The 26,852-nt window shown below is 44.5% G+C and overlaps 2 protein-coding genes across 3 annotated transcripts in view; one reads left to right on the top strand and one right to left on the bottom strand.

The window, feature by feature from the left end:
* The first annotated feature begins 289 nt into the window (after positions 1–289).
* On the top strand, positions 290–7,754 carry npas4a (neuronal PAS domain protein 4a). Of its 2 annotated transcripts, XM_088295156.1 has the most exons (8): positions 290–594; positions 1,410–1,570; positions 1,645–1,747; positions 1,851–2,154; positions 2,939–3,048; positions 3,175–3,310; positions 4,126–5,876; positions 6,680–7,754. In XM_088295156.1, exons 1-8 carry the CDS (start codon positions 417–419, stop codon positions 6,706–6,708), a joined length of 2,772 nt encoding a protein of 923 aa, XP_088151282.1. In that variant the 5' UTR covers positions 290–416; the 3' UTR covers positions 6,709–7,754. The 2 variants fall into 2 exon arrangements, with proteins under 2 accessions (XP_088151282.1, XP_088151281.1); XM_088295155.1 differs by having other exon boundaries at positions 2,939–3,310.
* A 5,157-nt stretch (positions 7,755–12,911) lies between these two features.
* mrpl11 (mitochondrial ribosomal protein L11) overlaps positions 12,912–26,852 on the bottom strand; it is a 52,009-nt gene continuing 38,068 nt past the window's right edge. Inside the window, exons 3-6 of the mRNA XM_088294157.1 lie at positions 17,561–17,656; positions 14,764–14,857; positions 13,991–14,150; positions 12,912–13,595 (exon numbers count right to left, since the gene is read on the bottom strand). Of these exons, the coding sequence (XP_088150283.1) occupies positions 13,475–13,595; positions 13,991–14,150; positions 14,764–14,857; positions 17,561–17,656 (471 nt within the window). The 3' untranslated portion in view covers positions 12,912–13,474. The remainder of the gene's footprint in view (positions 13,596–13,990; positions 14,151–14,763; positions 14,858–17,560; positions 17,657–26,852) is intronic.

Here is a 26,852-nt window from a genome sequence, read left to right as displayed (position 1 = left end):
ATCTGGCTTTCTGCGTGGCCGGAGCTCCCCGTTTCATCCCGACGTCATCGGCGGGGAGAGGCGAGCGCTGACGTCCGCGCGCAGTCACCGCCGAGGAGGGAGGAGGAAAGGAGGGAAGGAGGGAGGGAGCCAGAGGAGCTCCGCGCTTGCAGCATCCACTTGGATGAGCCATCCGACCCCCTCCCTGCCTCCCTCCTTGTTACGTCGGCGGTCGCGTCGGGGAGCCCCCCTCGCTCTCAGGCTATATAAGACACCTGCGAGCAGAGTCCCTCACACACTGTCAGCGGATCGAGCCCAGCGCAGCCCAGCCATGAACCAAATCCAATAACCCGCAAGCGCGCGCTTGCCCTGCAGCGGGACTTCCTTTGCCCTTCCATTTTTTTATTTAGATTTTTGGTTGGCCATCCGTAACAAGCATGTACCGCTCGACCAAAGGAGCCTCTAAGGCCAGACGGGACCAGATCAACGCCGAGATCCGCAACCTCAAGGACTTGTTGCCCATCTCCGACGCCGACAAAGCCAAGCTGTCCTACCTGCACATCATGTCGCTCGCGTGCATGTACACCAGGAAGTCCGTCTTCTTCTCGCCGCCGGGTAAGACGACGCATATTTCATTATTTTTATCCAGTCGCAATTTAGCAGATGGTTTTAAAAAAAAAAAATCAATTCAAATGATTTGAAACGAGAGCAACCCGTTACAAAAATATCAAAGCAAATCAAACATTGAGAATGTAAAGATAAAGTACAAGTAAGGCAAAAGTCACACACACACAGACACGCGCGCGCACATTCACGTACACTCTCTCGCACACACGCGCGGCGCACGCACGCACACGCAAACGACTCAAGTGTTGATGTGTGCCTTTAAGGGGCGAGGCCATTTAATCACACGCTATAGTTGAGTATGAACGTCTCTTCAATGCTCCTTTTGGGAAAAATTGCAGTTGTTTGGCCCGATTTGTTCAGTTTGCGTGGCATCGAATCAACAAGTGTTTTTTGGGCGGCAGCGTACCGACGCTGTCCATGGTCCTGAAAACATAAACGCTCCATCGATAGTCGCTTTCTACGGTGCTGACAGCACCTTAAAAAAACACTACAGTAATTCGATATGGCTTTCTTTTATTGAGGTAAAACATAGGAACAGTCTTATCTATTTATCTATCTATCCATCTATATAGCTACCCATCTTCATTTTCTCATGCACCAAGCCAACAATCTCTCGCGTTCGTTCCATTTTCCTGTATCCCGCATCATCCATCCATCATGATTATGATTCGAAAGTGTTTTGTTTGGAGATTGTGCTGATGTACGTTGACAGACTTGTGTGTGGATGACGTCACTGTCCTTGATGCTGAAACCTCAACACGCTCCCCTGAAGTGTTTCTTTTTTTTTTTGCTGTTCAACTTAGAGACGGGAAGCTCATCGGTGGAGCCGAGCACCCGCTTCCTGTCCCTGGCTGAGCTGTCTGACCTCATGCAGGCGCTGCCGGGCTTCCTCATGTTGCTCACTGCAGAAGGGAAGCTGCTCTACTTGTCTGACGCCGTCTCCGACCACCTGGGACACTCCATGGTGAGTGCGTTCGCTCGTCTGACCGTCTGGCCGTCTACCAAAAGTTCAGCGGCTCACACTTGCGTGTGCGTCAGGTGGACCTGGTGGCGCAAGGAGACAGCGTGTATGACATCATCGACGCTTCGGATCATCTGACCGTCAAGAATAATCTGTCAGGCACAGCCTCCCCCGAGATGGGTAAGATGAGACCCGTGGCTTTGATCTGTGATTGCCGTGTGTGCCAGTAAACGTTAGTTTTTGAGTTCTCATCGCTTTCCCCCCCTTTTTTCTCCGGTCACAGATTGTCTCTTCCGCTGTCGCTTCAACACCTCCAAGTCGGTGCGCCGGCAGAGCGCCGGGAACAAGTTGGTTCTGATCCGAGCTCGCCGACTGTCCGTGCCAGCTGCCAGCGGCACCGCCGCCGGATCCTACTGGACTTCCAATCCTGTCTGGGTGTGTTTCTGCTCCCCTTTGGAGAGCCATCTCACCCGCCCCGGACCAGAGAGCACATCGAGCGGTCCTCCCGTGGCTGACGCCAACCTCTTTCTGGAAGGCTTTTACTCCCAGCACGGCCGAGACTTGAGGCTGCATGCTGCACATGAAAGGTACGAGCTACAAGGATTACTTCAGAAACAATAGTCACGTTAAAAAAATAAATAATAATTATTATTATTATAAATTGCTTGTGGGGGGGTTGCTGCATACAAGTTGAAGAAAACAAGTACAGTTTCCAGAGTCATACTACTCAAGATGTGCATTTGAAAAAAAAAAAAAATACGTTGTAAACAGAATCTGTGGACACATTTTCAGACAACATAATTAAATATACGGAACTATAATGAAAAGGTCGTTCTGTGTAATTGGCGTTAAGGTTATGAGTTTGTCCTTCAAACATTTTTTCCACGAATATTTGAGAAAGGACTGAAAGGAAGGAATAGAAATAAAAGTTGTATTATCTGAGGTGCTTTACATTTTTTGGGGGGGAAAAGTGACTGTTTACCCCCCCAAAAAATATATATATATTTTCAAGAAAACATATCTGAGAAAAAACTAAAACAGCAGAGGAAATGAGAGTTGATGAGGAAAATGAGGAACAGGCCAGGCATATTTACAAGGAGGAGCAATTTCCCCTCCAAAATTGAGAAGCTGTATCCAAATCTTGAATTGACTGTTAAGCGGCTATCCAATTGTTGGTGTCGGGTGGAAACCTCGTATCTCCAAAAGCTTCACTTTTCAGTAAATCTGCGTGCTTGCTGAGCCAGCATGAATATTAGTCTGGAATTGTACGAAATATGAAGCGGACCAAATTTGGAGCTGGGAGGTTTCTGCCCAATGGCAGCCTAATGTTGGCATGTGTCCTTTAAATAAATGTGTCCCCCCCCCCCGCAGCGTGCACGCTTACCTGGGCTACGACGTGGCGGCGTTGCGCTCCCGATCTTGGTACGGCCTCCTCCACCCGCACGATCTGGCACACGCCTCCGCTCAGCACCACAGCCTGCGTAAGTGTCAGCGCACAAAACACCCACGCGTACGCGCTGACGGGAACACCACGCCTACTGTTGCCACACACACAAAAAAAACGAGGACGATGAAGGCGCTTACGAAGTTGTGCTGTGACTCACCAGTGCGAGAGGGAGGAGAGGGCCGAGGCGAGATGGTGGTGCGCGTGCAGGCTCGGGACCAGACGTGGGTTTGGCTCTACATGGTCCTTCGGTTGCAGACCGGAGACGTCCCCATTGCCAGCAGCAACTACGTCATCAGGTATGCGCCGCCTGCGCAAAATCTCACATCTGTGGAAAGATGTTTGAGCATTTTGAATATTGCATAGCTTAATTTCTACGTTCACGAGGTGGTGCCAAAGCACTAAATTTTTCGAAATGGAGCTCCTCAACTCACTTCAACACAGTACCTCGGCACCCAGATGCCACAATAATGTGACAAAGCGCTATTTGTGTCTAAATGAAGCTTCTCAGCTAACTTGGACATCGTTTCTTGGCACCAAGATGGCATCAAATGTCTTCTTTTGTCCAAATGGAGCTGTTCAATTAGTTTCAAAATTGTTCCTTGGCACCAGGATGCCACCAGATGTCAGCCCAGTACTACTTTTATCTAAATGAAGCTCATCAACTGCCTTCAACATTGTTCCTTGACAGAAAGATGCCAAAAGATGGTGCCAAAGCACTATATTTGTCTAAAGGAAGCTCCTCAACTTAGTTGAACATAGTTCCAAAGCACTACTTTTATGAAAATTAAGTTCCTTCACTCACTTCAATATAGATCTTTGACATTAAGATTTTGACAAAGCACTACATTTGTCTAAATGAATCACTCCAACGTAGTTCCTTGGCACCAAGTACCTACAACGTGGGCGCTACTTTTTTCTAAATAACGGTCTGCAAATCTTGCTTTTATTGCTTTGGTTGGTCTGAGCAAAATAAAAATTATAAATAGTGACAGAATAGAATTGAAAAAGGCATCAGTCCCCCACAAAAATATCTGTGTTGAAGTGAAACCTCAAGATGCGGATGAACACTTTATCTGATACTTATGTTGTTCCCATTTTTTTTTCATTTCAGTGAGATGGAAGCCTGGTCAGTGCGTCAACAGCTGACCACGGAGCAGACTCAGCTCAGCCTGGTCCTGAGCTCGGCCCCCACACAACAGGAGAGCCTCCAGTCCCCCGATACTTTGTCCAGCCCCGACCAGGTGTTCACCCCCGGCAGCAGCGGCCTGTCGGGCCAGTCCTTCGACTTCAGCACGGCAGGCTGCAGCGTGGCCTCCTCGGACGAACGGGCCGGCTCGGTGGCCGAAGCCATGCAGACGGAGGGAGAACCTCGCTCCAGCATCTCCTCCCTGGAGGAGGAGGCCTTCTTCCAGCCTCCCCGTGTGCGCAGCCCCTCGGCGGCCCCCTCTCCCACGCCGGTCATGGTGGAGACGGTGTCCGACTTGGACTTCTTAACCCAAAACATCCTAATGCCGCCCTCCTTTGAGCTGGACCCCCCTCTGCCGGCTCTCCCCTTGCCGCTCCCACCCATCCCCACCTCGCAAGCTCAGCAGACCAAAGAGTTTGTGTGCACGCCTCCGTACACCCCCCACATTGGAGGGGCTAGCTTCCCGTTCGAAGAGCCCCACTTCAGCTTCGACCCCACCGGCACCACCACGCCACCCCCGTCCGCCACCACGGCCACGGCCACCACCTCTATGGCCGCTTGCGCCTCCTCCACGGCCCCACCCACCACCACCGCCTCCTGCCCTGCACCTCCTACAACTCTGTCCACCAAGCTCCCCCTCAGCCTTCCCACCTCCTCCACGGAATTGCTCTTCGCTGCAGATCCCTGCTGTGGAGCCCTTTATGAGAAACTGCCCCCCACGCCGGACAGCCCGGGAGACGGCGACTGCACGGTGATGACCCTTCCAGAAGTTCGGGGTCCGCTCTACGTGGACGTGCCACTGGGGCCTCTTCAGTGTCCGCCCGAAGGGCTCCTCACCCCCGAGGCGTCCCCCGGAAAACAGCCTTGCCTCTCCTTCTTCTCCCTGGAGAGAGAGCGGGAGAAGGAGAGGGCGGAGATCTCCCTGCTGGCCCAGCACATCAGCTCGCTGGCTGAGGGCTTCTATCTGGACCCGCTCCTGTCCAAGTTGTCCCCTCCTTCCATGTCCCCCATGTCCAACCCTCCGTCCCCCTTCCTGGCTCCCGCCGAGACGATCGATTCGGTCCAAGCGCTCCGGGAGTTTTATCCCATCAAAGCATGGCGAGGCCTGGACATTCCCATGTTCCTGGAGGACGACACCTCTCTGTTTGAAGAGAGCATCCTAGACACCCTCCTCCAAGACGTACCCCCCGAGTCCCCATCACCCATTCCCATCCCGGACCCCTCGAGCCCGGTCTCTCCTCCAACACCAGTGTGCTGGCACCAAGCCTCCCGGTTTGAGGGAGCAGGCCAATTCTGTAGCGTCCAATCGGCGCAATCTAACTCGGCAGACGGGTGCGGGGAGTGTGACGAGGCCGCCATGGAGGAGGAGCCGGCGGAGGATGTCGCAGAGATGGAGGTGGCGTCATCTCCCATGTCCTCGTGCTCCTCCATACCGGCTTCTCCTCCGCTTATCCTCACCGCCTCGCCGAGGCCAAGTCCCGCCAGTGCCGCCGTCGCCTCGACCACGCCGGCGGCGTCCCCCGCAGCCGCCGCCTCCTGCGCTCAGTCCCTCCTGGAGGAACTGGCCGTGCTGGAGCCCATGTTTGGGGCAGGTGCCTCGATCGCCCCTGGTTTAGGGCAACAACCTGAGTTGTATCAACTCCAGTGTCATCCATCGCCACCGTGCTTCCACAAAGGTGAGATTCGGATGGTTAGATTCAGTTCTTTATGTTCTTACGTAACGTTCGTTTGACTGATACTCCTACAAAAAAAGGTTAGGGTTATCAGACTTTGAGGTGCAATTTCCGGATTTACCGAAAATGCTGTAGAACCTTCAGGTCAACTTTCCTCCAACCTTTCAATGCACTGAAACTTTTCGATAATGAGAAACTTAACGTCAAGAATTGCAACAGGAAGTTCAAATTACATTCACAAATATCGGGTCTGCATTTTAGGTTCATCTGGAAAGTTTGCCTCATAGCTCAATAGTCCTTGCGAGTAGTGTATTTAAATTGTTTAAGAGTGACTCATGACTGATTAGACTGTTGTGTATATTTGTCATCGGTGGGATGGCTCCAGTTGATTTTGTAATAACTTTAACATCAGGTTAGTGTTAATCATCAAAGGGCCTTTTTAACGCTGAAATTGGTGTCTCGGGTGCGCATCGCTTGGCAACGTGCAAGGACGACAGCTTCCCGATGCAGGCTTGCCCAAATTTGGACGTGCTTGCACTCTGAAATCACTCCGCCAGCCCTCCAATTGGATGTGCCTTCTGATGTCACCACGATAGCTCTTTCAAATTGAACATACAGTGTTCGGTTCTTGAGCCCTTGTCACAAAAAAACTAATGGGTTCATTGAAGGTGCGCAGCGTGGTGCTAAGTGCAGTGTGAAAAGGCCTTTATTTTCCAACATGTTAAATCATTTGAATTCTAAACGAGCCTCCTTTTCCAAACATGAGCACAGAGTTGACTTGTTTCTTCTTCTTTTTTGTCTTCCAGATGGGAGTGGAAGCATCTCTCCGTTCTAAAATAAGTCTGTGACTTACTTCATCAAGTATGGCATATTGTCATATTTTGTGGAGACATATTTTTACTGCAAAGTAAAACATACCTAAGTGTATAAATATACATAATGTATAAAGGACTGACGCCTACATGTCTCTCCCGAGAACAAAAAATGGGCTTTCTATTTTTTGTTCCATCATGACGCTGTATACTAGTAAAGCTGGTGCGACATTTACAACCAGAACCAGAACAACATGGACGCCCGACTGACTGAGTCCTGAGTCCATGTGGTGTCTGCCGCTTCAGATTGGCCATCTGAACTCGTTAAGCGTTGTTTAACTTACAGACATGCATTTGTATTCACTCGTAGTGAAAAATATTTGTTGTGAACATGGACAAAAAAAAAAAAGCTATTTAACAGAGTTGATTTATGACTTCTAGCACTTTTTTGCCTGACGTGCAGCAATCTCAAAATTTAAAAGGTGCTCCGGTGTGACATTTTGAACACATTCGGAATTGAACGCACGCTTTCGACTTCTGGATTTTGAGTGTGCGGCTTGCAAACCTTTAACATTCCATATGTGTCTGTCCATCTCAACTAGTGTTGACCTTTGTGATGTGCAACAAACAACTGGAAAAAAAAAAAAAGCATGTAAAGAGATGCTGGCTTATGCTGCCAATGCGCTCTTTCGTTGTGTACATTTAGACTCTGAATGTGGACTCTTCAGGTCGGACGGATCAGTGTTGGATTTATATTCGGCAGGATTGCAAAGGGGTGGACATTTTCTAGGATATTTTCCACGGGATTTTAATTTGGGAAAAATAGGAAATTGTAAATTCTTCATGGGAATTCATTTTGGAATGGAGGGAGATGTTCATGGAAAGTCTATTTTTTTGCTTAAACCTCAAATCCTTGCTTCTTACAGGCCAAATGCTTGGAGATTTTCGCTATTTGCAACACAGTGTGGTCCCTCTCATTGTCCATTAATTCTTCCATTTTTTTCCCCACATTACTCAAGTGGCAGCATATCTGAAGCTCACTCGTCCTTTGTGCTAAAAAAAAAAAAAAAAAATATATATATATATATATAAAAATATATATATATATATATATATATATATATATATATATATATATATATATATATATATATATATATATATATATATATATATATATATATATATATTCCCACGTGATTTAATTGTAAATTATTTATTTAATTCATTATACTTCCCATGAAAAATTTCCAATGAAAAAAATTCCCGCAATTTTGCAACCCTGATTATTTGCAATGCTGGCAGCTTATAGCCGCTAACGTACTTATCATGTTTGTCCTTTTTCTTGGGACAAAGTGACATGTGGGGGTTTCGTAGTGAGGCACAATCGATTTTTTTTTTTTTTTTTTTTAGCGAACGGGGTGGGTGCTACTTGTTTTCTTTCTTTCTTTCTCTGACTTTACCAAGCGACACGGCTTGAGGACGCTCCGATTCCCACGGTGTCGACACGCTCACGTAGAGTTGTCTACGGTCAAGTAAAGGATTGATTCCTACGTTCCAGCTATTAAACGGCTAACTTAATACGTATATACACGTGTACACTTGTATTACTGTATGTGTGACATTTGAATATATTGTTTTTTTTCCAGAAGGTTGTAAACATTTCTATGAAGGTTTGTACATAACAAATATATGAAGAGAGAGATTTCTATGGCATCAAATATGAATATATAAAGTATACAAAACTGCAGACTGGACATTGTGGACCAGTGTTCTATTGTGTTGCTTATAAGTGTATTTGAATGTGGACAAATGCATTTATAATAAAGTGCACTTATAATGCAACGGAGGTGTCGTTACGTCTCAAGATGAGCATTTAGGAAATTTGCAAGTAGCAAGCGGATGTCAACTAGTGCAGTTTTTCCTCACTCGTAACATGTGCCCAAGTCATTCTCCTAATACGCTCTTGTGTGCAGAAACGTCTTATTGTAGTGGAAGTAAGACATTCTCATTTTACTAGTGCGCTGAATTGCGCTATTAGTGAGGCGAAAGGATGTACTAGTACCTTATTGAATCAAATGCTCAAGCAGCTTTATGGAAAGCTCTTTGTGTATTTATTTGAACATTGAGCAGGAAGGCAAATCAGGGCAGCAGCGGATGACGGTTTTACTAGTAATGTTTTTGAACTAGTGGCACGTGTGGTCTACTACAATACAATTAAACCACAGTAGTTAGCGACAGGACATCAAATGAATGCTCATCTGGCTTTATGAGAAACCATTGAGCATTTATTTGATATCCCTGATGAGGAGGCGACGAGTGTGTGAAAACACAGGACAGCAAAAGTGAAAATTCATTACTAGTAAAGACGAGTTGTTCTAGTAGTGCTCTTTTTGTGCTGTGCGACGTGTGAACGTAGCATGTCGTTCCTCTTCAAGGTTGTGCACGTGAAATGTACGAGGAGAGAGATTTCTATGGCCGACATGTCGTCGGTTGCTCCTCAGCATCAGCACCCGCATCCTCGTCATCGTCATCATCATCCCCCTCCTCGTCGAAGGCAGCCCTCCTTTTTCTTCCCCCCCGAGCGAGGTTCGCTCGGCAACAGCGCTGACGCACATGCGTGACGAGACAGAATGAGACGCCATCTGACTCAGAGTGACGCACGAGCTCGGCTTTGTGGGTACCGGCGTGCGCCCTCCCTCCTACGCTGACGCTGCTGATGATGATGATGGCACACGCCTCCTTTTACAAATCCCCTCATTGCCTCAGCATACCTGCGACGAGGAGGGCTCCATATAAAGGCATTCCGGTGCCATGCTCTATTCTCAGCATCCATTCAGCGGATCGGGCCAGGGGGGTCTGCAGTGACGTAAGAAGGAGGAGGGGAGAGGAGAGGAAGGAGGGGGGGGGGAGACAAAAGGGGGAGTGTGGGGAAGCTAAATTTAGAGGTACAGTAAAATGAGGCAAGTGGGACAAAGTGAGGCTGCAAAGGCAATCCAATCGTTTAACATACTGTTGGAGCATTCCCGCCCTTTCAATTAAGCACAAATGTTACATAACACCGGTGTCACATATGCATCAATGTACGTGCACAACGGCGGTGGGAAGTAATCAAGTAAAAATACAGAATTCACACTCATATTTGTGGTTCAGCATTCTCAAATTCGCCAATTGGCAGATTTTTTTTTTTAACACTGCCCGGTGTTATTAGGAGTTACTTATCATGAAAAGAGACTTGAGGAGCTTCATTTTCACCAGAGCTGCGCACGAATCGCTGGTGAGTCAACTGGAGAAGCAAATTGGTCATTTAAAACGAACATTGGATCTGAATTTTCGGATTTGACCTAGAATGTGTCCTCCTATTGTCGTCTCAGAGGAATGTTTGGGTGGCAAGACTCACATTTTAGGATGCTTGCCGTATTGTCGCCTTGCAGAATGAATCAGGCCAAGTGGCAAACGAGCAACAAACATTTTCACGAGAATATAACTGATTACTGCTGGACGTACACCAGTACAACTTCAAGTGCGCCAGAGCTGACAGTGTCATTTTTCCTTTCCCTCTCCCCCACCGTCTAACATCTTCTCTCTTGTTTTCCTATGCCACCCCCCAGACCATGTTTACTCGCTGTTGGCCTCTCAAGCCGTCCTAGCAAGGGAGGCGAAATACGAAAATACTCAGGTTGGCTTAGTGCTCGCTTGCATCTGGCACGACGCAAGCAGATGGATTTAAAAATTGGCCAAAAAGGGGAACCTGGGTTTTTTCGTTTGCGAAAGTATGGCGAAGGATCCTGGAAGTCAATCTAAATCAGGGATTGGCACACTTTTTGGGCCCTAATGTGTTCTAAAATTTCACAGAGCGGCCGGACCAGGAGCAGATGGTCGGAGTGTTTTGGTAACCTCACCTCATCGGAGAAAATAAATACATTAAATTTTAAATGAGAGTGAATAAAAGCATTACAACAATATATGTATTTTAAAAACCACAGTATTTAGAAAATAAAACATCAACAAGGTTTATTCATTGAATTTTTTTCAAATTCGGCGGGCCGGATTAAAACGTTTAACGGGCCGCACGTGGCCCCCGGGCCGTAGTTTGCCTACGGCTGTCGTAGGGGATATCTTAAAGAAGAGTCCCGGAAGTTAAAAGAGCGCCAGATCGAGTGATGAGGCTGAAATCTGACATCGAAGGTGTTCTGTTTTAAGTCATCATTGGTTAAGAATGTGGGTAGGATGTGAACTAGAAGAGAAAGAAAAACTAGACAAAATAGTTCTGAGCATCCCAGGCGGGGAGAGACCCTGGATTGCGTGGCGAAGAAATGCTGAGAACATTTGCTTTCCAGGAAAGGAACATAGAGAGGCAGTTAGTGGTGGACTTTGCCAAAAGCATGGAAACGGTTAGAGTGAACATTTTCTTCCAGAAGAGTTTGGAAAAGAGGGAGACATAGGGCGATAGAAGAATGCAGCTGGGTTACACATTGTGCAGACGATGTCATGTGAAGAAGGTTTCTGTCTGAGAGCCGTTTTGTGAGAGAAGAGTCGCTGCAAGGATGAAGGGGAACGTTTGTAAGACAGCGCCATCTTGTGGCATTTTGGTGGAAGGGAATTATTTCAACGTGAATGAGGAGATTCCTTTTTTCTGCAGCATTTGTCGGCAACAATAAATCCTTTAGGGCTGACATAAGTTTATTTAACTTCATTTTAGCTTTTATATTTCAGTAACTCACAGTATTTTAATTAATTACACGAGTTGAATCAATAATTCTACACATGCCACCCTGTCGAAAATAAAAAAGACAAGCATTTTCAACACTTAACATTGGTCAGTAATTTATAAAATCAATACCTACATGCATGCACTGATCAATTGCAAAGATTTGTGAAAAATAAAAAGACATTTACCAAATTGTGACCCAGGAGGATGTTGATGCGTTTTCATGCGAGTCTTGCTGGTGTCATCAGCACAAAAGGGCAAGCGGGAATCGAACAGTCGAACCTTCGGTAACTAGTCGACCTGCATCACAAAATGAGCTACGGTCGCCGAGCAAGATCAGCATGTTGCTGATTTCCTGCTGGTTTTGATCAAAAACAAAACAGCAGCATCTTTGACAAGCAAATATGCTGCTGTTTTCTTTTTTGTTCTTTTAGCAGGGCAGTACACAGGAATTGTGGATTCCTAATTCTTTTGTTATCTCAAATTTTGCAGTGATGACTTATTAATTGTAATTAACGAATGTGAACTTATTAAAACACATCTTTAAAACATTTGGTAAAGGCAGTAGAACGAACAACAACTTTGCAAGCAGAAATTGTATACAAAATAGATATGGTAGTTATAATATTAACTAAAGTTTTCAAACTGAATTACATTATCCTTCCTAGCTGCTGTAATCACATTGAATCTTGTTTCAACACACTTTTAAAAAACACACTGGAGATATTTTGTTGGTGTTTCTTTTAATTCCAATTTACTTTAACAAGACTATGACCGATCAACTTGCAATATAGCAGGGATTACTGTAGTGCTGCTTTTCGTTGAACAACGAAGGGCATTTGCAAGTAAACCCACATTTCTTGTGCAGTTCCTCTAAAAATGTTTACTTTAATTGACTAACCTTTGAGACGCAGTAGAGCGGAGCAGATGAGGAATCTTCAGTGGATCAGTCGACTGCTGCCATCCTCTGATAGAAATAGAAACTGCACCAAATGCCAGGGTTAAAAAAAAAAAAAAGTCTGCCCACCCCACAACGACCCCTCACCCCCACCGAAAAAAAATAAAAAATTAACAGTCCTTTGAAATTTGAGGCTGAAATGTGGAAAACATTTGTGGTACGTGTACAGCTATCACGGGGGGGGGGTATTACTGCACAATTGTACCTCTGCAGTACGTAAATATTTTCAACACTTGGCCAAGAAAATTATTCAGATTCTTCCTTTGGTACTCAAAGCACTTCACACTTGTCACCTCATCCACCTACTGCTCTGAAGTAACTGATGGATCAGAATCTTGCTCAAGGACACTTTGACATGGTCACACAGGTCTGGGATCGATCCCTCAACGTCTGAGTTGTGTGTGCATATGTTTTCTTTCCCAACAGCACTTAGTGACAGTAGGCTAGATTACTGTAATTTACTTTGGAGTCAAGCATCTCCAACTGGTCCAAAATGCTGCTGGAGCCCGGAAGACAGATGACATAACCCCAATCTTCAAGTCCAATGAAACATGCCAAAGAGTTGAATTGATTTATTCAAGTGCTGGTACTTGTATACAATGAGTATAAATAGGAATGGGCAGGTATGGAAATCTTGAATCCTTGATATCGCCAACTCAATCCCGATGCACATGTATGCTCTTTGGCCTCACTTGTAAGACAATACAGCAAACAAGAAAGAACAAAAAAAAAATTAATGTATTTTTTAACCACAACTAGTGCCACTTTTGTTCTCCCAGTAGGCATTAAAACTTTACTAGTGAACTACTGTGCTGCATTAGTAACATTACTAGTACTGCTCAAACAGCTTTATGGAACGCTGCTTGTTTACTTGTTGGACGTTAGCATTCTACATCTTACTAATGAGGTCAATTGTGTATTAATTTACAATGAGTGACATTATAACATTCTACAAGTTCGCATCTGGCGCTATTGTGCAGAAATGGGAGAAAAAAATGTCTTTACCAATGAGGCCAAAGAGTGTAGTAGGACATAGACGATCTGTTTTTTCCCATGGGCGACAGTGTTGCACCACACATGGCCTGCAGGTGTCAGTAAAGAGCTGCAGTAAAGCGACGTTTTATCTTTTCTTGCTTTGAGGCGCTTCAGCTGCAGCCGCAGCTTCAGCCGCCTCTGCTGCTTCCGCCTTCAATTTCTCTTCTCGCTGCTCCAAGAACACTTTGTACTCGTCAGCGGAGAGGCTGAACACACAAACAAAAAGAAGGATTAGGGGATGCTGGGTTTTGGCTTTCTATTTGTTTATTTATTTTATTTTTGGGGGGGGGGGGGGCATCAGGGAAGAGGAACTACTGCAGTGTGTTGTTCATTTGTGTAATCGACAAACATGTATGACATTAAGCCATGTTCACATTTTTATCTCGAGAATATACCACTTTTTTCTTTTATGCACAAATATATTTGATGTTCAAAAAATTGCGCAATCATTTTAGAATAAATATTGCCTTGTCTGTTTCGTGGGTAAGTGCAGTTCTGCCTAGGCTCATAAGAGATAATCAAATGTTGACATGACTTGACCAATCTTGAAGCTTCTGGCGTCGACTGATATGATTGGTCGCGCCACACCGGCGCCACTTACTGGTTGACCACCTTGATGCCAAGCGAGCGTGCTGAGCCAACGATGCTTTTGACCACGTTCTCAAGCGACGTGTTCCTCCTCTTGAAGCACTCGTCCTCCGCTTTCACACGGGCGATCTCGTACACGGCTCGCACCGACACCAAGCCCGCCGTCTCGTGCCCTTCAAATGCAATGAAGATTGGATTATTGACTTGTATTCATTAAAGTTACAGTGAAGGGTTTCATTCATTTATTTTATTTCCGCCTTCAAGCAACGAATGGAACATAAATGGTTCAGCAACAACATCCACAGTAATATACTCTTTATCCTCTGCATAGAATGACTAATATTAATGCCAAACTGATGATCTCAGAGAGGAGATGAGAGTCTTTATTCATCTCAAGTCCCGCTGCAGCAACGAGGCAAGGATTGGGATTCATAACACCTCAATGAACAGTATTCATTTATATGTTTATCTAGTCTCTCTCTGCAGTTTTACAACAATCGCTGGATTGTCTTGAACACATCCCCTCGCCAAAAAAAATAAATAAATAAATAAAAAAGGGGGTTAACTGTATTTCTCTTTTGTATTTCTCACAAGAGCGAACGGACAGCAGGGTAGAGCTGGCCGTTAGAAGTCAAACTCTGAACGGAGAAGGGATTAGCCATTCTCTTTACTGCAAAGATGAGGGTCCGTCGGAGCTGCCCGAACTGTGAAAGCAACATCAGTCGAGGCGAGCTCAAAAGGCAGCGTGAGCCCTCGAGGCGTGAGCGAAGGATGCAAACGTCTCACCTGTCTTTCCGGCGCCTTTGGCGATGCCCGCCGCTTGCTTGAGGAAGTACGAGATGGTGGGCTGACCGATGTGAAGGTCGTACGTCCTGTCAGGCTGCCGACACAAAAGGTTGGCAGTTGTTATAATTGAAGATTCTTTTTTGCACAGATTGCTTAAAACAAAACAAAGCCTCTGAGAAAAGAGAAAAAAAAAACATCTTTAAAACTTCAGAAAAACTGCTTGAGTTTACAAAAAGTCCTTGAGAAGTTTGACTTTAATTTAGCAGCTGCAGGCCTCAGTATTGTCAGATGAAAATACGGCTTGAAATCATATTCAGATACGGCGAGGGAAACATTCTGGACTCACTTGTGATATGTGGAATATCTGCAATATGAGAGACCATATATTTTGATGAGATTTTTTTTTTTTTAAATAAATTTACACATTCCACATGCTTTAAACATTGGGAATTGAAGCTGATTAGAACACACGTTTAAAAAAGCACTACTTATCACCCATTCTCAGTCTCACTCGGTCAGTGGGAGACGACCGTGTAACAGCACTTTGAGGAAGCAAGTAGAAGACTATCACTCACACTGTTCTATTAAAAAAAGAGGCTTAGCGTGCTTGCCTCAAGCTTTTTGTCATGAGGTTTACTGCAAAACTGACACTTAAAACATTATTTAACATTGTATATTTAAACACCAAATAGTCACCATCGATATGCTAACAGAAATGAGCATGAATGGTATACGAACTATAAACCCTCAAATCATATGGAAACCAGCAGACATTCAAACAGCAGCTTCCCTCTCGTCATTAACTCCCTAAACAGTTGATTCAAATTTTATAGTGGCCTTTCACAAATGTTTGCCAACTTTGCACACCCCCTGTGCGGCATTATTACCGCGCGGATCATTGTAGCTTCAGCTCTCTACATACTTGAACAACTGTCGTTGATCATATTGCGCAACATAGACGCGTTAAAGCGCTCAAGGACTTTTTGCATAATTGTAAACTATAAAGTTGCATTACATGAACTGCTACTGGTCACTTGGAAAAATTGTGCAACGATTATCTGCATAATATGCACAACTGTAACAACGAGTGCTGTGAAAAGAGTCATTACTAAAAGACTACAAGGTGGATTCATGCAAATGTCGGCTCCCGCGCAGTCATTCTGACACTATGTTTGTATTTTCTCCACAAGAAATTAGGCCCGCGTGCACTTTTGAGGATGAAACAGACGCAACAAGTGCTGGGTGCGGCGGCTAATCCCCAGATTTCTGCTCTTGATGCTAGGCTAAGCTAATTAGCGGAAGGTGTCACCTCCAGGAGTCAACAAGAAAGCGGCAGTCGTCATTAGCGGGGAACAGTCAACTCGTGTGGTGTGCGTTGTTTTTAACGACGGTGTTGTTGAGTCTCATAGCAGACACTGAAGATGGAACCGCATACTGAGACAGCCTCTTTGGGGGATTTGAACTTTCTGCTTTAACTCACTCGCTGCCATTGACGTTTGTGTTCGTCAAACGGAATCCAACCATTTACCACCACCAACGTCGACATTCATCAAGTGCATTTTTTTTTTTAAACAAATAGGTCTCAAAGAGGGTCTTGTGTCTGTGAAATTCAGGTTGATCAACCACTGTAATGACTAACAGATCCCCGTATAGATGGCGATATTGCGTCACTTTTATCCCCCTACTGTGCTTTTGAGTAGAAAACACAAATTATGCGACGAATATTGGCTTATCACGTCAATTATGAAGAAGGGGGAATGTCAACACAATGAGTGTGTGTATATGTGATGCAAATATGTGACGCCGTAGGTAAAAAGTGGCCCGCGACACAGAGAGAAAAATGATGCAGTTTGTGGAGTGAATGTAAAAAAAAAAAAAAAAAAGCCACTTATGTGGTGTGTCAATGTCACTCAAGGTAGGTGTGTAAATAAATGTTTCTTTTTGTTTTTCTGCCATCAAATGCCATTAGGGAGACTTGTTTTTGTTCATTTACACTTTTAAGTTTCACTTAAAAACACTCACGTTAAAGTCATTGGTCTGCTTGACTCTTGGCAAAAAGTAAATGTTCTCAGCTTGTTGATCAGAAACCAGTGTTGTTGGTGAAACAAACCCATGTTGTACTCCTGATTACAAAGGAACAGAAAAAGCTCGAAAGAAAATTGTTTTTCTGGATAAAGAAGCAACTCAGCTGCTGATTTTTGGAAGGTTTGGTACTTGTCATGTCACAGAACACAATACTCTGCGGGTTTTGCACTGACTTTTGAAGTCAGTTTGTGAGTAAAATGATACGAGATGATAATAATTTCAGTACATAGATTTTTGTCCTATTTTGCTGGGTGGTATCATGGCATTTTGCTGACATAAAATGAAGGATGGCTTGGCAAAGGCTGCACGCGTGCACTTGACATCACCTGTAGGTGGCAGTGACGAGCTTTAAGTAGCTCACATGCTGCTGGATAGTGGAATTTGAGGTGGGAGGGTGTCAAGTCAAATAATGAGTGGTGATATGAGAGAATGGTGGTAAAGAGGGGGGGGGGGCAAAGAACAAGCTCTTTTCACTCATTGGCATGTCTTGTTGGCACTTAATGCCGCCTGACTGCGCCCTCCTCTGGGTATTGCTTCATTAATGAATGCAAATGAAAAAAAGGCTTACGTCTGCGCCCGAGTATGAATAATGGAAGCGCTCTGTAAATGTTCTTCAGCTCCCGGAATTAAGCGATGCCGCAGGTGGGCGGCTCGGGTCAGGGCGGGGCGGGAAGTGAAAGGAGGTCAAGTGGTGTTTGGAGGACACGCGTACCTTCACGTTGATCTTAATCGGAAGAGGGATGCCTTCTTTCATCTCCTTGGTTCTCTCGTTGAAGTCTTTGCAGAATTGCCCGATGGGGATTCCTCTCTGGGTGGGCAGAGAAAAAAAACAAAAAAAAACAGGAAAAGGCTTATATACACTACTGTTCAAGTCAGATTTGACAGAAATAAAAACAGAATAAATGTAATGGTTTGCATTCAAAGCACACACAAAAAAAAACAATTACACATTATTTTGGTGAGGTTCTACACCGACTTTGTCTACTGAAATGGATTTTAGATTTCCCATAGTGTGTTCAATAAAAGATAATTATGGCAATCGGTGCATGCCATCAATCTGGATATTTTCTATAGGACAGTAGATTTGAAAAATTTCATCATGAAAATTATTATGAAGAAATAGTTGACCTGACTTGGAACATGTTACAATGTGTGTATGAAAACTAGAGACGCCATGAGGGTTAAAATGAATGAGGAGGAGGCTGCATGTTGCCCGTTACTGCCCGAGGCCGCCGCCATCCATCAATCACAAACCTTCTGACAGGTGAGACCGCACACACGCGCGTGCACACGGGTAGCCGAGGAAATGTGCATGTGACAGGCTGCGTTTGCATATATGTCACCAGTCAAGTGTGTGTGTGTGTCATTTGAGTGGCTGACACTTTTATATTGGATATAAGGCCCCTTGTTAAATTCACAGTGCAATGCACGTGTGTGTGTGTGTGTGCTGCATTGTTTATGTGTGCGTCTGTCACTCGGTTGTGCGAGCGCCCACAGCCACACTAGGCCGGTGATGAATGAGCTTCCCGTTCTGCAGCCCAAGCGCAGTGAAAGCAAAATGGATGGCTGACATTAAGTCAACATGTAACCCGCGCGCGTGCCTCCTCGCCACACGCGGAAATTCAACAGGCGACGTCCAATAATGAATCTAATTATTCGTGCTGCAATTTAAATTGGCCTTCACCCCACGTCACCCCATCCACCAGCTCGCCATCCATCCAAACGCAGTGATTGAAACGATCATTTCTGAGATGAAGAGAGGGAAAAAAAAAAAAGTTTAATGGAGGCACCTTCCGACTCTAATCAAGGATCTGATGAAAAGTCAGTCATCCCAACACGTTTCCGCGATGACAGGGCGTAGGAGGCGTTCATTTGAGGTTAATGGCCTAGAAAGTTCTCTTAAGTCCACTAAAGGCTTCAAAAGCACGTTATGAATGCTAATAATGATTTCATATTATCAGTACTGAGCAATACTGATACTGTATGGGCAGAGGTGGCAGAAGAAATTGCATTTGATACTTAATTATAAATAAAGATATCGTGGGTAAGGCAAAAAAAAAAGATTTTAAAGTTTGACTTAAAATGAAAAGAATACAGACCATTATTAAATGAATCAACACCTATTTTGACAATTGATTAATAGTTTAGAGCAGGGGTGGGCAAACTTTTTGATTGGCGGGCTAAAATGGGTTCTAAAATTTGACAGAGGGGCCGCCGGACCAGGAGCAGATGGATGGAGTGCTTTAGTAACCACACCTCATTGGAGAAAAAAAAATACATTTAATTTTAAAAGAAAGTGAACAAAAGCATTACAACAATGTATATGTCTTTGAAAAACCACAGTATTTAGAAAATAAAACATTAACAAAGTTTATTCATTTAATTTTTCTCAAGTTCGGCAGGCCGGATTAAAACATTTAAGGGCCGCATGTGGCCCCCAGGCCGTAGTTTGCCCACCCCTGGTTTAGAGACTTAAATTAAACTAAAATATTTCAAATCGTTAAAATTTCAGCATCCCACTCATGTATATAGATTTTTTTCGTATTTCTGAACTAGTCAGTGGACGCAAACTTTTTATAGTTGAGAGGCAAACATTCATACTTTGGACAACGACGATCATTATTTTCTAACGTACTGGTCCAAACAAATAAACGAATCTTATAAATGGATGCTTGTATGTATGGAATGGAACTTGATCGGCGGTATTTACTTTTTGTAACATGTTTTTTTGGTTTTGTGCTACAAGACTTTTCTAATGTAAAATATTGAAGTCAATAAAGGTTGGCAAACAATGAAGTTCCCTATTGCTTCACAGTCACCATAATTATTTCCACCCCAATATATTTGCAATAATAAAATGAAATAATGAGATCCCCCAGAGCCCTTGTTTGTTTCTACCTACCATTCCCTGCTGTGCTTATTAACCGAATTCCCCCGTCAACCTGACTACCTTGTATATGTGCCCTTCCCTCACTCCGCATCCCATAAAACAACATTACCCGAGTAAACAACAAGGAGAAGGGGGCGGGGGTTCTAATTAAAAAAAAAAAAGATTCATATGAAGCAGCGCGTGAATTGAAGAAAGCTTGGGGCATCATCTCTCACTCAGTAGCTACCTCATCCCTGTCATTCGGCACGCCTGGCATCATCTAATGATACTGACGCTTCCTTTTCATGCCGCACAAAGCCGAGAAAAGTCCCCCCGCACCGACCAGGCGAGCTGGAGATAACGGTCCCATGCATGTGAATGTGCTCAAGCGCAGACAAAGGAGCGCCACTGCTAAACATAGACGGAGAAAATGACTCTCAACAGAAGTCGGCTGCTTAAAAAGGGCTCGGACAAACAAGGCAAACACTCTGGGAAAATAAGAAAGACGTGCATGGCCACATAGACAGTAATCAGAGCCGCAGTGAGTTTTGTTGGGTGTGAAGATTAGCGCGAGCTTCAGAAAACCACTGGTGAAAGGGTCGACTCACAATGAAATTTCTCTGATGCTATGGAAGGTCACTCGGCAAGCTGTGGCTTGTGCCGTAGGATGTGGCAACAGAAATGTCAGAAAAAGCCTACTAGAACAGCTGAATTTTATTTTTTGGGGGGAGGTTTTGGGGGGAACCTAGCAAACTTGTGACAAAAGTACTCACAAGTTGTACTTGAGTAGAAGTACAAATACCGGGTAAAACTCAAGTAGTGACTCAACTCTTGTACTTCAGTAAAAGTAATAAAATATGAAGTGAAATGTACTCATGCGTGAAAGCACAATATTAAAAAAAAATAAAACACATTTAAATTTAGAAATTGAATTAAAAAAAAATGACTGTCAAAGTAAAAGGACATCAGAAAAAAAAATATTACTCACCAACTTCAGCACAACAACCATAATGTGTCTGCAATATTTAATGTGCTTGAACACCGTGCAATAATCCATTTATTGGGCAATACTAATTATACTGCACAATTCCATTCGTTATCTTCTGGCATTACTTTTTATCTTTTGTTGTAAATATTTCATATTGCTGTGCATCCATTATCCAAATTGTTCATGTCTGCATTACAGAAGTAGCTGCCTTCGATCTCATTGCACATGTTCTGTACATAGCGACAATAAAAGCCATTCTATTCTATTCTATTCTATTTGTAGCAACATTGTTATTTTTCACGGCATTATATTTCAGCCGTCTCAGATGTGGACTTGCAAAGTATTACCGCATCGCATTTTGAAACACACAAATTGCCGTGAGCTCCCAACAAAGATATTCACCAGACACGGGTAGTAATAGTTTAATTAAGTGATTCAGGTTTGTCAGCCGCTGTTGATGACCGCATGCGCGACATTCATTTTGGCCTGCGGCTGGCTACATAATAGAGTGACCACAGTCAAGACAAAAAGTAAGATATGTTGCAAATGCTCCTTTAAAGGTAGCAGATGGCGAGCGTGTCAAGAAAGTCCGCTTCAAGGTTGACTCTTGCACTTCTTATCACATTTATTGAAGTGGCAAAAGCAGCAATGGCGGCCCGGCCAAATGGCTAACTCGCCTCGCCGCGTTCAAGCATCTAATCATCCCGCAGCTCCAGCTGCTGGATGAATCCTCTCCGCATGACTGACCGGGGCGGCGTGATCTCCGGGAGAAAAATGGCTGCGACCCATCACGGGAAGCGAGGCCTCGCACAATGGCGGCTTGACAAGGACAACAAGTTTGCGTCTACGAGTCTTGAAAAGGACCTTGAAAATCGCACGCCCGCGCTGGGATTTAACATCAATCTCGTAAAAATGTTCCACGCCATTAAATCCAACGGCAACAACGTTGAGTAATTGCTGTGTGATGTGTTCGTGATCCTTGCAGCCCACGCTTTTGTTCCTCGCAATCACAGGGGCAATTACACATTTGCAATTAAGTTCGGAAAAAAGGGCCTATTTGATTGGACCTTTTCTGCAAATTCTCTGCAATCTTTTCTTGACTGTTCCCTGCTGGCCTTCTGTGTGACAATAGAAAATAAAGAAAGCCAATGCCCATTTTGCTCATATAGCGGGCTATAACAAGCTTATTGTGAAAAGAAATGTCAAACAGAAAAGTGACTGACCCTAAGAATGTTTGCCTTTGTGACACTTGGAACAACAAAAGCCTTTTGAAAGGGCTCTTTGATGGCAAAATAATTACTGGTTTTAGAGATACACAACTGAGAAATGTGCAGTGAGCGATGCTCACTCACAGCATGGCTCAAGTAGAACGTAAGAGAACGTTTTTTTTTGTTTTTTTTTTTTAAACATGCTGTTCGTCATTCACTCCATGAACTGGCTTTTCTCAAGATCACCACACAGACTTTCTATCTCCGATGAAATATAATCATTTCATACCATATAAACACACATTATTTGAGTGGGAGGTGCCTAATTTTGTCCTAATTCCGTGTTGGCATTTCTCTCCCTCATAATCTACGTGATGAGCCGAGATTCACCCCTTCCTCTCAATCTCCTACTCGCAAGCCGAAAAAAAACTTACTTGCCAAACACGTATGTGGAGGGCAGAGGTGTGTTGAAATAGCAGTTGCTTGACAATCTATAATTACCAAAAGCGCGATGCTAATTTCATTGGCTAGTCTACGGTGTTTGGCATTATATGCTAGCATTAAGCCATTACACGTTATTAAGTGGTTTGGCTGAAAAGTTATGTGTAAAAACCCATAAAAAAAATAAAAAGGGTTTAAAAATCTGCCCCATAGTTGGGGTTGACTATATTTGATTGGACCGTCCGGCAAATTCTCTGCAGTCTTTTCTTGACACTTCCCCGGGTGTTAATGTGATTGGCCTTTCAGCTTCAGGAAGCCTTTTTAACAAGACGACGCACTCAAGTGGCACGGCGTTTGGACAAGTGTGGGGGTTTGGAGATGGGGGGGGGGGGATACTCGGGGAGGCCGGTGGGAGGGCGACCCGAGAGGAACCGCCGAGGTGCAACCAAGTAGCCGGCGAGTGTAAACATTTGAACAATTAACGGCCGTTTGTTTGAGCGAGCTGAGCGGCGTGGCGGAGGGTCCGGGGCGGGTGGGGGTTATCGGTGGGTGGGGGGTACTGTTTATGCATGAATGCCGCCACCTCATTTCAAGCCGACAGGACTAGCTGTTGAAGAGTGGATGCGAGTGCATATTAAGCTGCCAGGGAGAGCTGACGAATGGGAAACGTTCGCCCCGTGTGGTCGCAGGTGTGTCCGCATCGCAGCCAACTGAGCGGCAACAGAAATTGCCTGAGAGATGGCGGGAGATGGCAAGGAGACAGGAGCGGGTAGGTCAGGGGATGTATTGTGCTTATGGAAGCGTGGCAAACATGGAGATAAAGGGCACGCGTGTGGAGAAGGGCCTCCAGGCGGGATTAATTGCCCCTGGCAGACGAAGACGGGGGATTAATTGCGCCGTAAGGCAACCTGGAGCGCTGCCGCGATAGAGAGGCCGCCACGTTAAAGGACTTGGGAGCGTGGTGGGAGGCAAGGGTCATTAAATCCCTCTGAGGGAAACACTCATTCATTACCTTCATTACCTTGTACACTTAGTCTGCCTTACACTCTTCGTTTTACACTGTGGTGAGGGGTCACGGACAGTAAAGGCCTCCTCCGTAGCCCTAAACACTATCAGAAGCAATTATCGGTCCAAATTTGGTCAATTTAAAAAAAATTTCTGAAATTGATACTTTTGGCCCATGTAGACATATTTTTTTTAGTTTATTGTATTGCAGTTTTTTTTTGTTCCGTTTTTTTTTACACATACAATACAACTATTTATATAGCGCATTTCACAACAGCTGGAGCTGTAACAAAGCGCTTTCCATTATTAACCAATTTAAAGAGTTGAAAATATCTTGAGCGCAAATCTATTAAATCCCGTTCACTCTTCAACAGTCTGAGAAGTGTCGGAAAATTCCGCCTCTTCCTTTACACCATTTTGTCACCTGAAGATTGAAAATAGTGAGGTCAGCTTCATTTGAGTAAGATTGTTTTGTTTAAAAATGGATCACAGAAAAGCTTTGGTGCAAACCAATCATTTATATTATCAAGTAGTCTGTAATATTTAACCGCATTAATGCAGTTTTTTACTCAAAAAATAAATAAATAGATAAATAATAATTGGTAAATTTATGCATTGTAAAAAAAATAAATAAAAATGCAGGAAGATTTATTTATTGAATAATGTGTGAACTTTTATAACTATCATCCTTGACTTCTGACTTTAAAATGAGCTATTGATCAATTTGTTGTTCATATTTATTAATATGATGAGACAATTAAACATTCATAAGGCTTCACAGTCGTAACGGCCCTCTGAGGGAAACCTTAACAACAACTTGGTCTGCAACAAAAATGAATCATTGACCAATCACAATTTAAGGACCTTGAAGACAGCATTTTTCTTCCTCTGATTTGTTGGTCAGAGCAAAAACGTTCACCAAGCAAAATACATTTCAAGCCACATGTACATTTGAATAAATTTAATATTCTGCTCCTTTGGTGAGTATCATGAATTGTATTTACTTTTTGTTAGGTTTATGTCATCTGATAAATATTGGGAACTGCTCAAACATGGATTACTTGTATGATATTATATTGTATTGCAGTATAGTATTGGTGGTTTGCACAAATGTGGCATGATGGGAGTTTTAAGAGATGGCTTAGGTCCACCTGCCAGGCCGCCACTTTATCACAACCAACCTTTGCCAGAGCGTCATCCATCTGATCAGCTCTCATGCTATCCACGCGGTGCCAACTGGAAAGGGCCAACAGACGGCACCGCACGCAGCACAAAAAAAAAAAAAAAATCCAGTTCACTCTGGACATGCCTTTTACCCGATTTTCCACACTGAAATTGGCAGCTCTGTCTAAAAAAAAAAACTGAGGAAAAACACTCTCACTGCCAGTCTGCAGTCAAGTGTGATGAAGCTGATGAACAAGTAAGCAGATGGAGAGCAAACCCTGTGGCTAATTTTTAAACCCACCAAAACTAAGACTCCACATGATGGTTATTTACACTTGAAACAAAGTTACATAAAAGCCAACACTAGCTAGAGGCGACCAAGAAGACGCAGAAGAATGTCCTGTTTGGATGGCAGTGGGGGGAGGGAAACAAAATGGATGGCATCGCACACCTAAATATTCCATTTTCAACTCCATTAGGTCTCCCACACAGTGTTGTGCTTCTGGCCACCTCACATGATTAATCACGTGTTCAGGCTGCAGCGGCAAGCAAGCCAAGCAGCCTGAACGACAGTCACCTGAAACTCAACGCTGACCGAGGGGAGGAGGTTCGGTTTTAGGGGTTGGAAACACCACTAAAAACTTAAACAACACACCATGTGAGCTTTAGACTTCCTTGTATCAAACATAAATAGTATGCCATATTTGTGGGATCACAACAGATCCCTTGGCTCTGTTTTCACAACTGAATCGATTCCGGCTCCGGCCTTCCTGTATGGAGTTTGCATGTTCTCCCCGTGCTTGCGTGGGTTTCCTCCGGGTGCTCCGGTTTCCTCCCACATTCCAAAAAACATGCATGGCAGATTTATTGGACACTCAAAATTGACCCTAGGTATGAGTGTGAGCGCAGCTGGTTGTTCGTCTCTCTGTGCCCTGCGATTGGCTGGCAACCAGTTCAGGGTGTCCCTCGCCTAACCGCCCAAAGATAGCTGGGATAGGCTCCAGCACCCCCCGCCACCCTTGTGAGGAGAGGCGGTACAGATAATGGATGCATGGATGACCGAAGACTTGGAAAAACTCCAAGTCCATCATCTGCCGCCATGCATTTCGCCTTTGACGGAGATCAAGTTTGCAGGCGTGACCTTCAACCATACCCACGGGAGCGGAAAATGAGGGAGCAGCGTCAGTCCAGAGAAGTGGAGAAACAACAGACACTCCCCGATCACAAGTGTGAGGAATGGAAGAAGCGCGTCGGCAAGCCGACGGCGTGCATTGTTGCTGAATGTGACAAGAAGGATGAGTCACCGTCCCCTTTTCGCACTGGTCTGATTAAAGGTCACTCGAAAAGCAAGCCCAGCACACTCAAAGTGTTGTGCTGTTACTCTAAGTGCAAAGTGAAATGCCGGCAGATGAGTCCACAGGACCCGGCGGACACAGCAAAGCTATGAAATCGAAGAAGGACACACATCAACAAGGCGGCAGAGACCGGAAGGAGTTGGCTCAGGGAGCAAAGGATGTAGGGTGCATATTGTGACTGCTTGATGGAGAGACGTTAATATGCTACCTAAGCGCTGCCCGGGCACCCAAACTGCCTCAGGGCAAAACATTCTGAGTTGGAGAGTGATGCTAGCAGCACTACCGCACAAACACAACGGATACATGAAACCCCACTACAACCAATCACAAATACATTTTTAGCAATCTTTTATGGGTGTTTTCAGGCAAGTCGGAATTGAGGGTGACACACCTTCAGTGCAGTACCATGAGATACGGCGTTATTAAGAGCAAGAAGAGGCAGAGAAGGTCCCCATCTATACTCCAGTCATAGTCATTGTTCCCACTGAGCAGAAAAACGGAATGTTGTATTCTCTGTTTTTATGTGTCAGCTCCATGTGACTTAAAGTCGCATTTTTTAAGGTTAATCATAGTTAACATCTATGCTAATTTGTTTATCGTGTTTCACCCGGTTTCTGGGTTAGTTTTACAGTAAACCTGACACAGGAAGTGACAAATAAAATGATTCAAGCCAACCTTGCTTGACGCACGCAAGCAGGGCGAGAACACGTAAAAACTCCACAGTGCAAGAGATTCGAACGCAGAAGCCGAGCACTCCGAGTTAGATGCGCACACCAATTGTCCAGTGTGCCGCCCGCCCTTTTAAAATGCTGCGTTCAATTGCACCCATCTGCCCGTGAAAGTCTCAGAGCTGCTGTGGGAAGCGTGCAGTGGGCTGGCTGCAGCGGCACACAGCATGAAGACAGCTTGCAGTGAGTGAAGAGGAGGCGCTCTAATTAAACTTGTATCATCTGCCTGCTGCTCTAAATGCGTCT

This window comes from Idiotropiscis lumnitzeri, chromosome 4 (genome assembly GCF_059441095.1).
Source record: "Idiotropiscis lumnitzeri isolate Australia: NSW breed Sydney's pygmy pipehorse chromosome 4, RoL_Ilum_1.0, whole genome shotgun sequence".
NCBI lineage: Eukaryota > Metazoa > Chordata > Actinopteri > Syngnathiformes > Syngnathidae > Idiotropiscis > Idiotropiscis lumnitzeri.
Note: the sequence above shows the minus strand (reverse complement) of the source record. Positions and strands in the feature narration are given on the sequence as shown.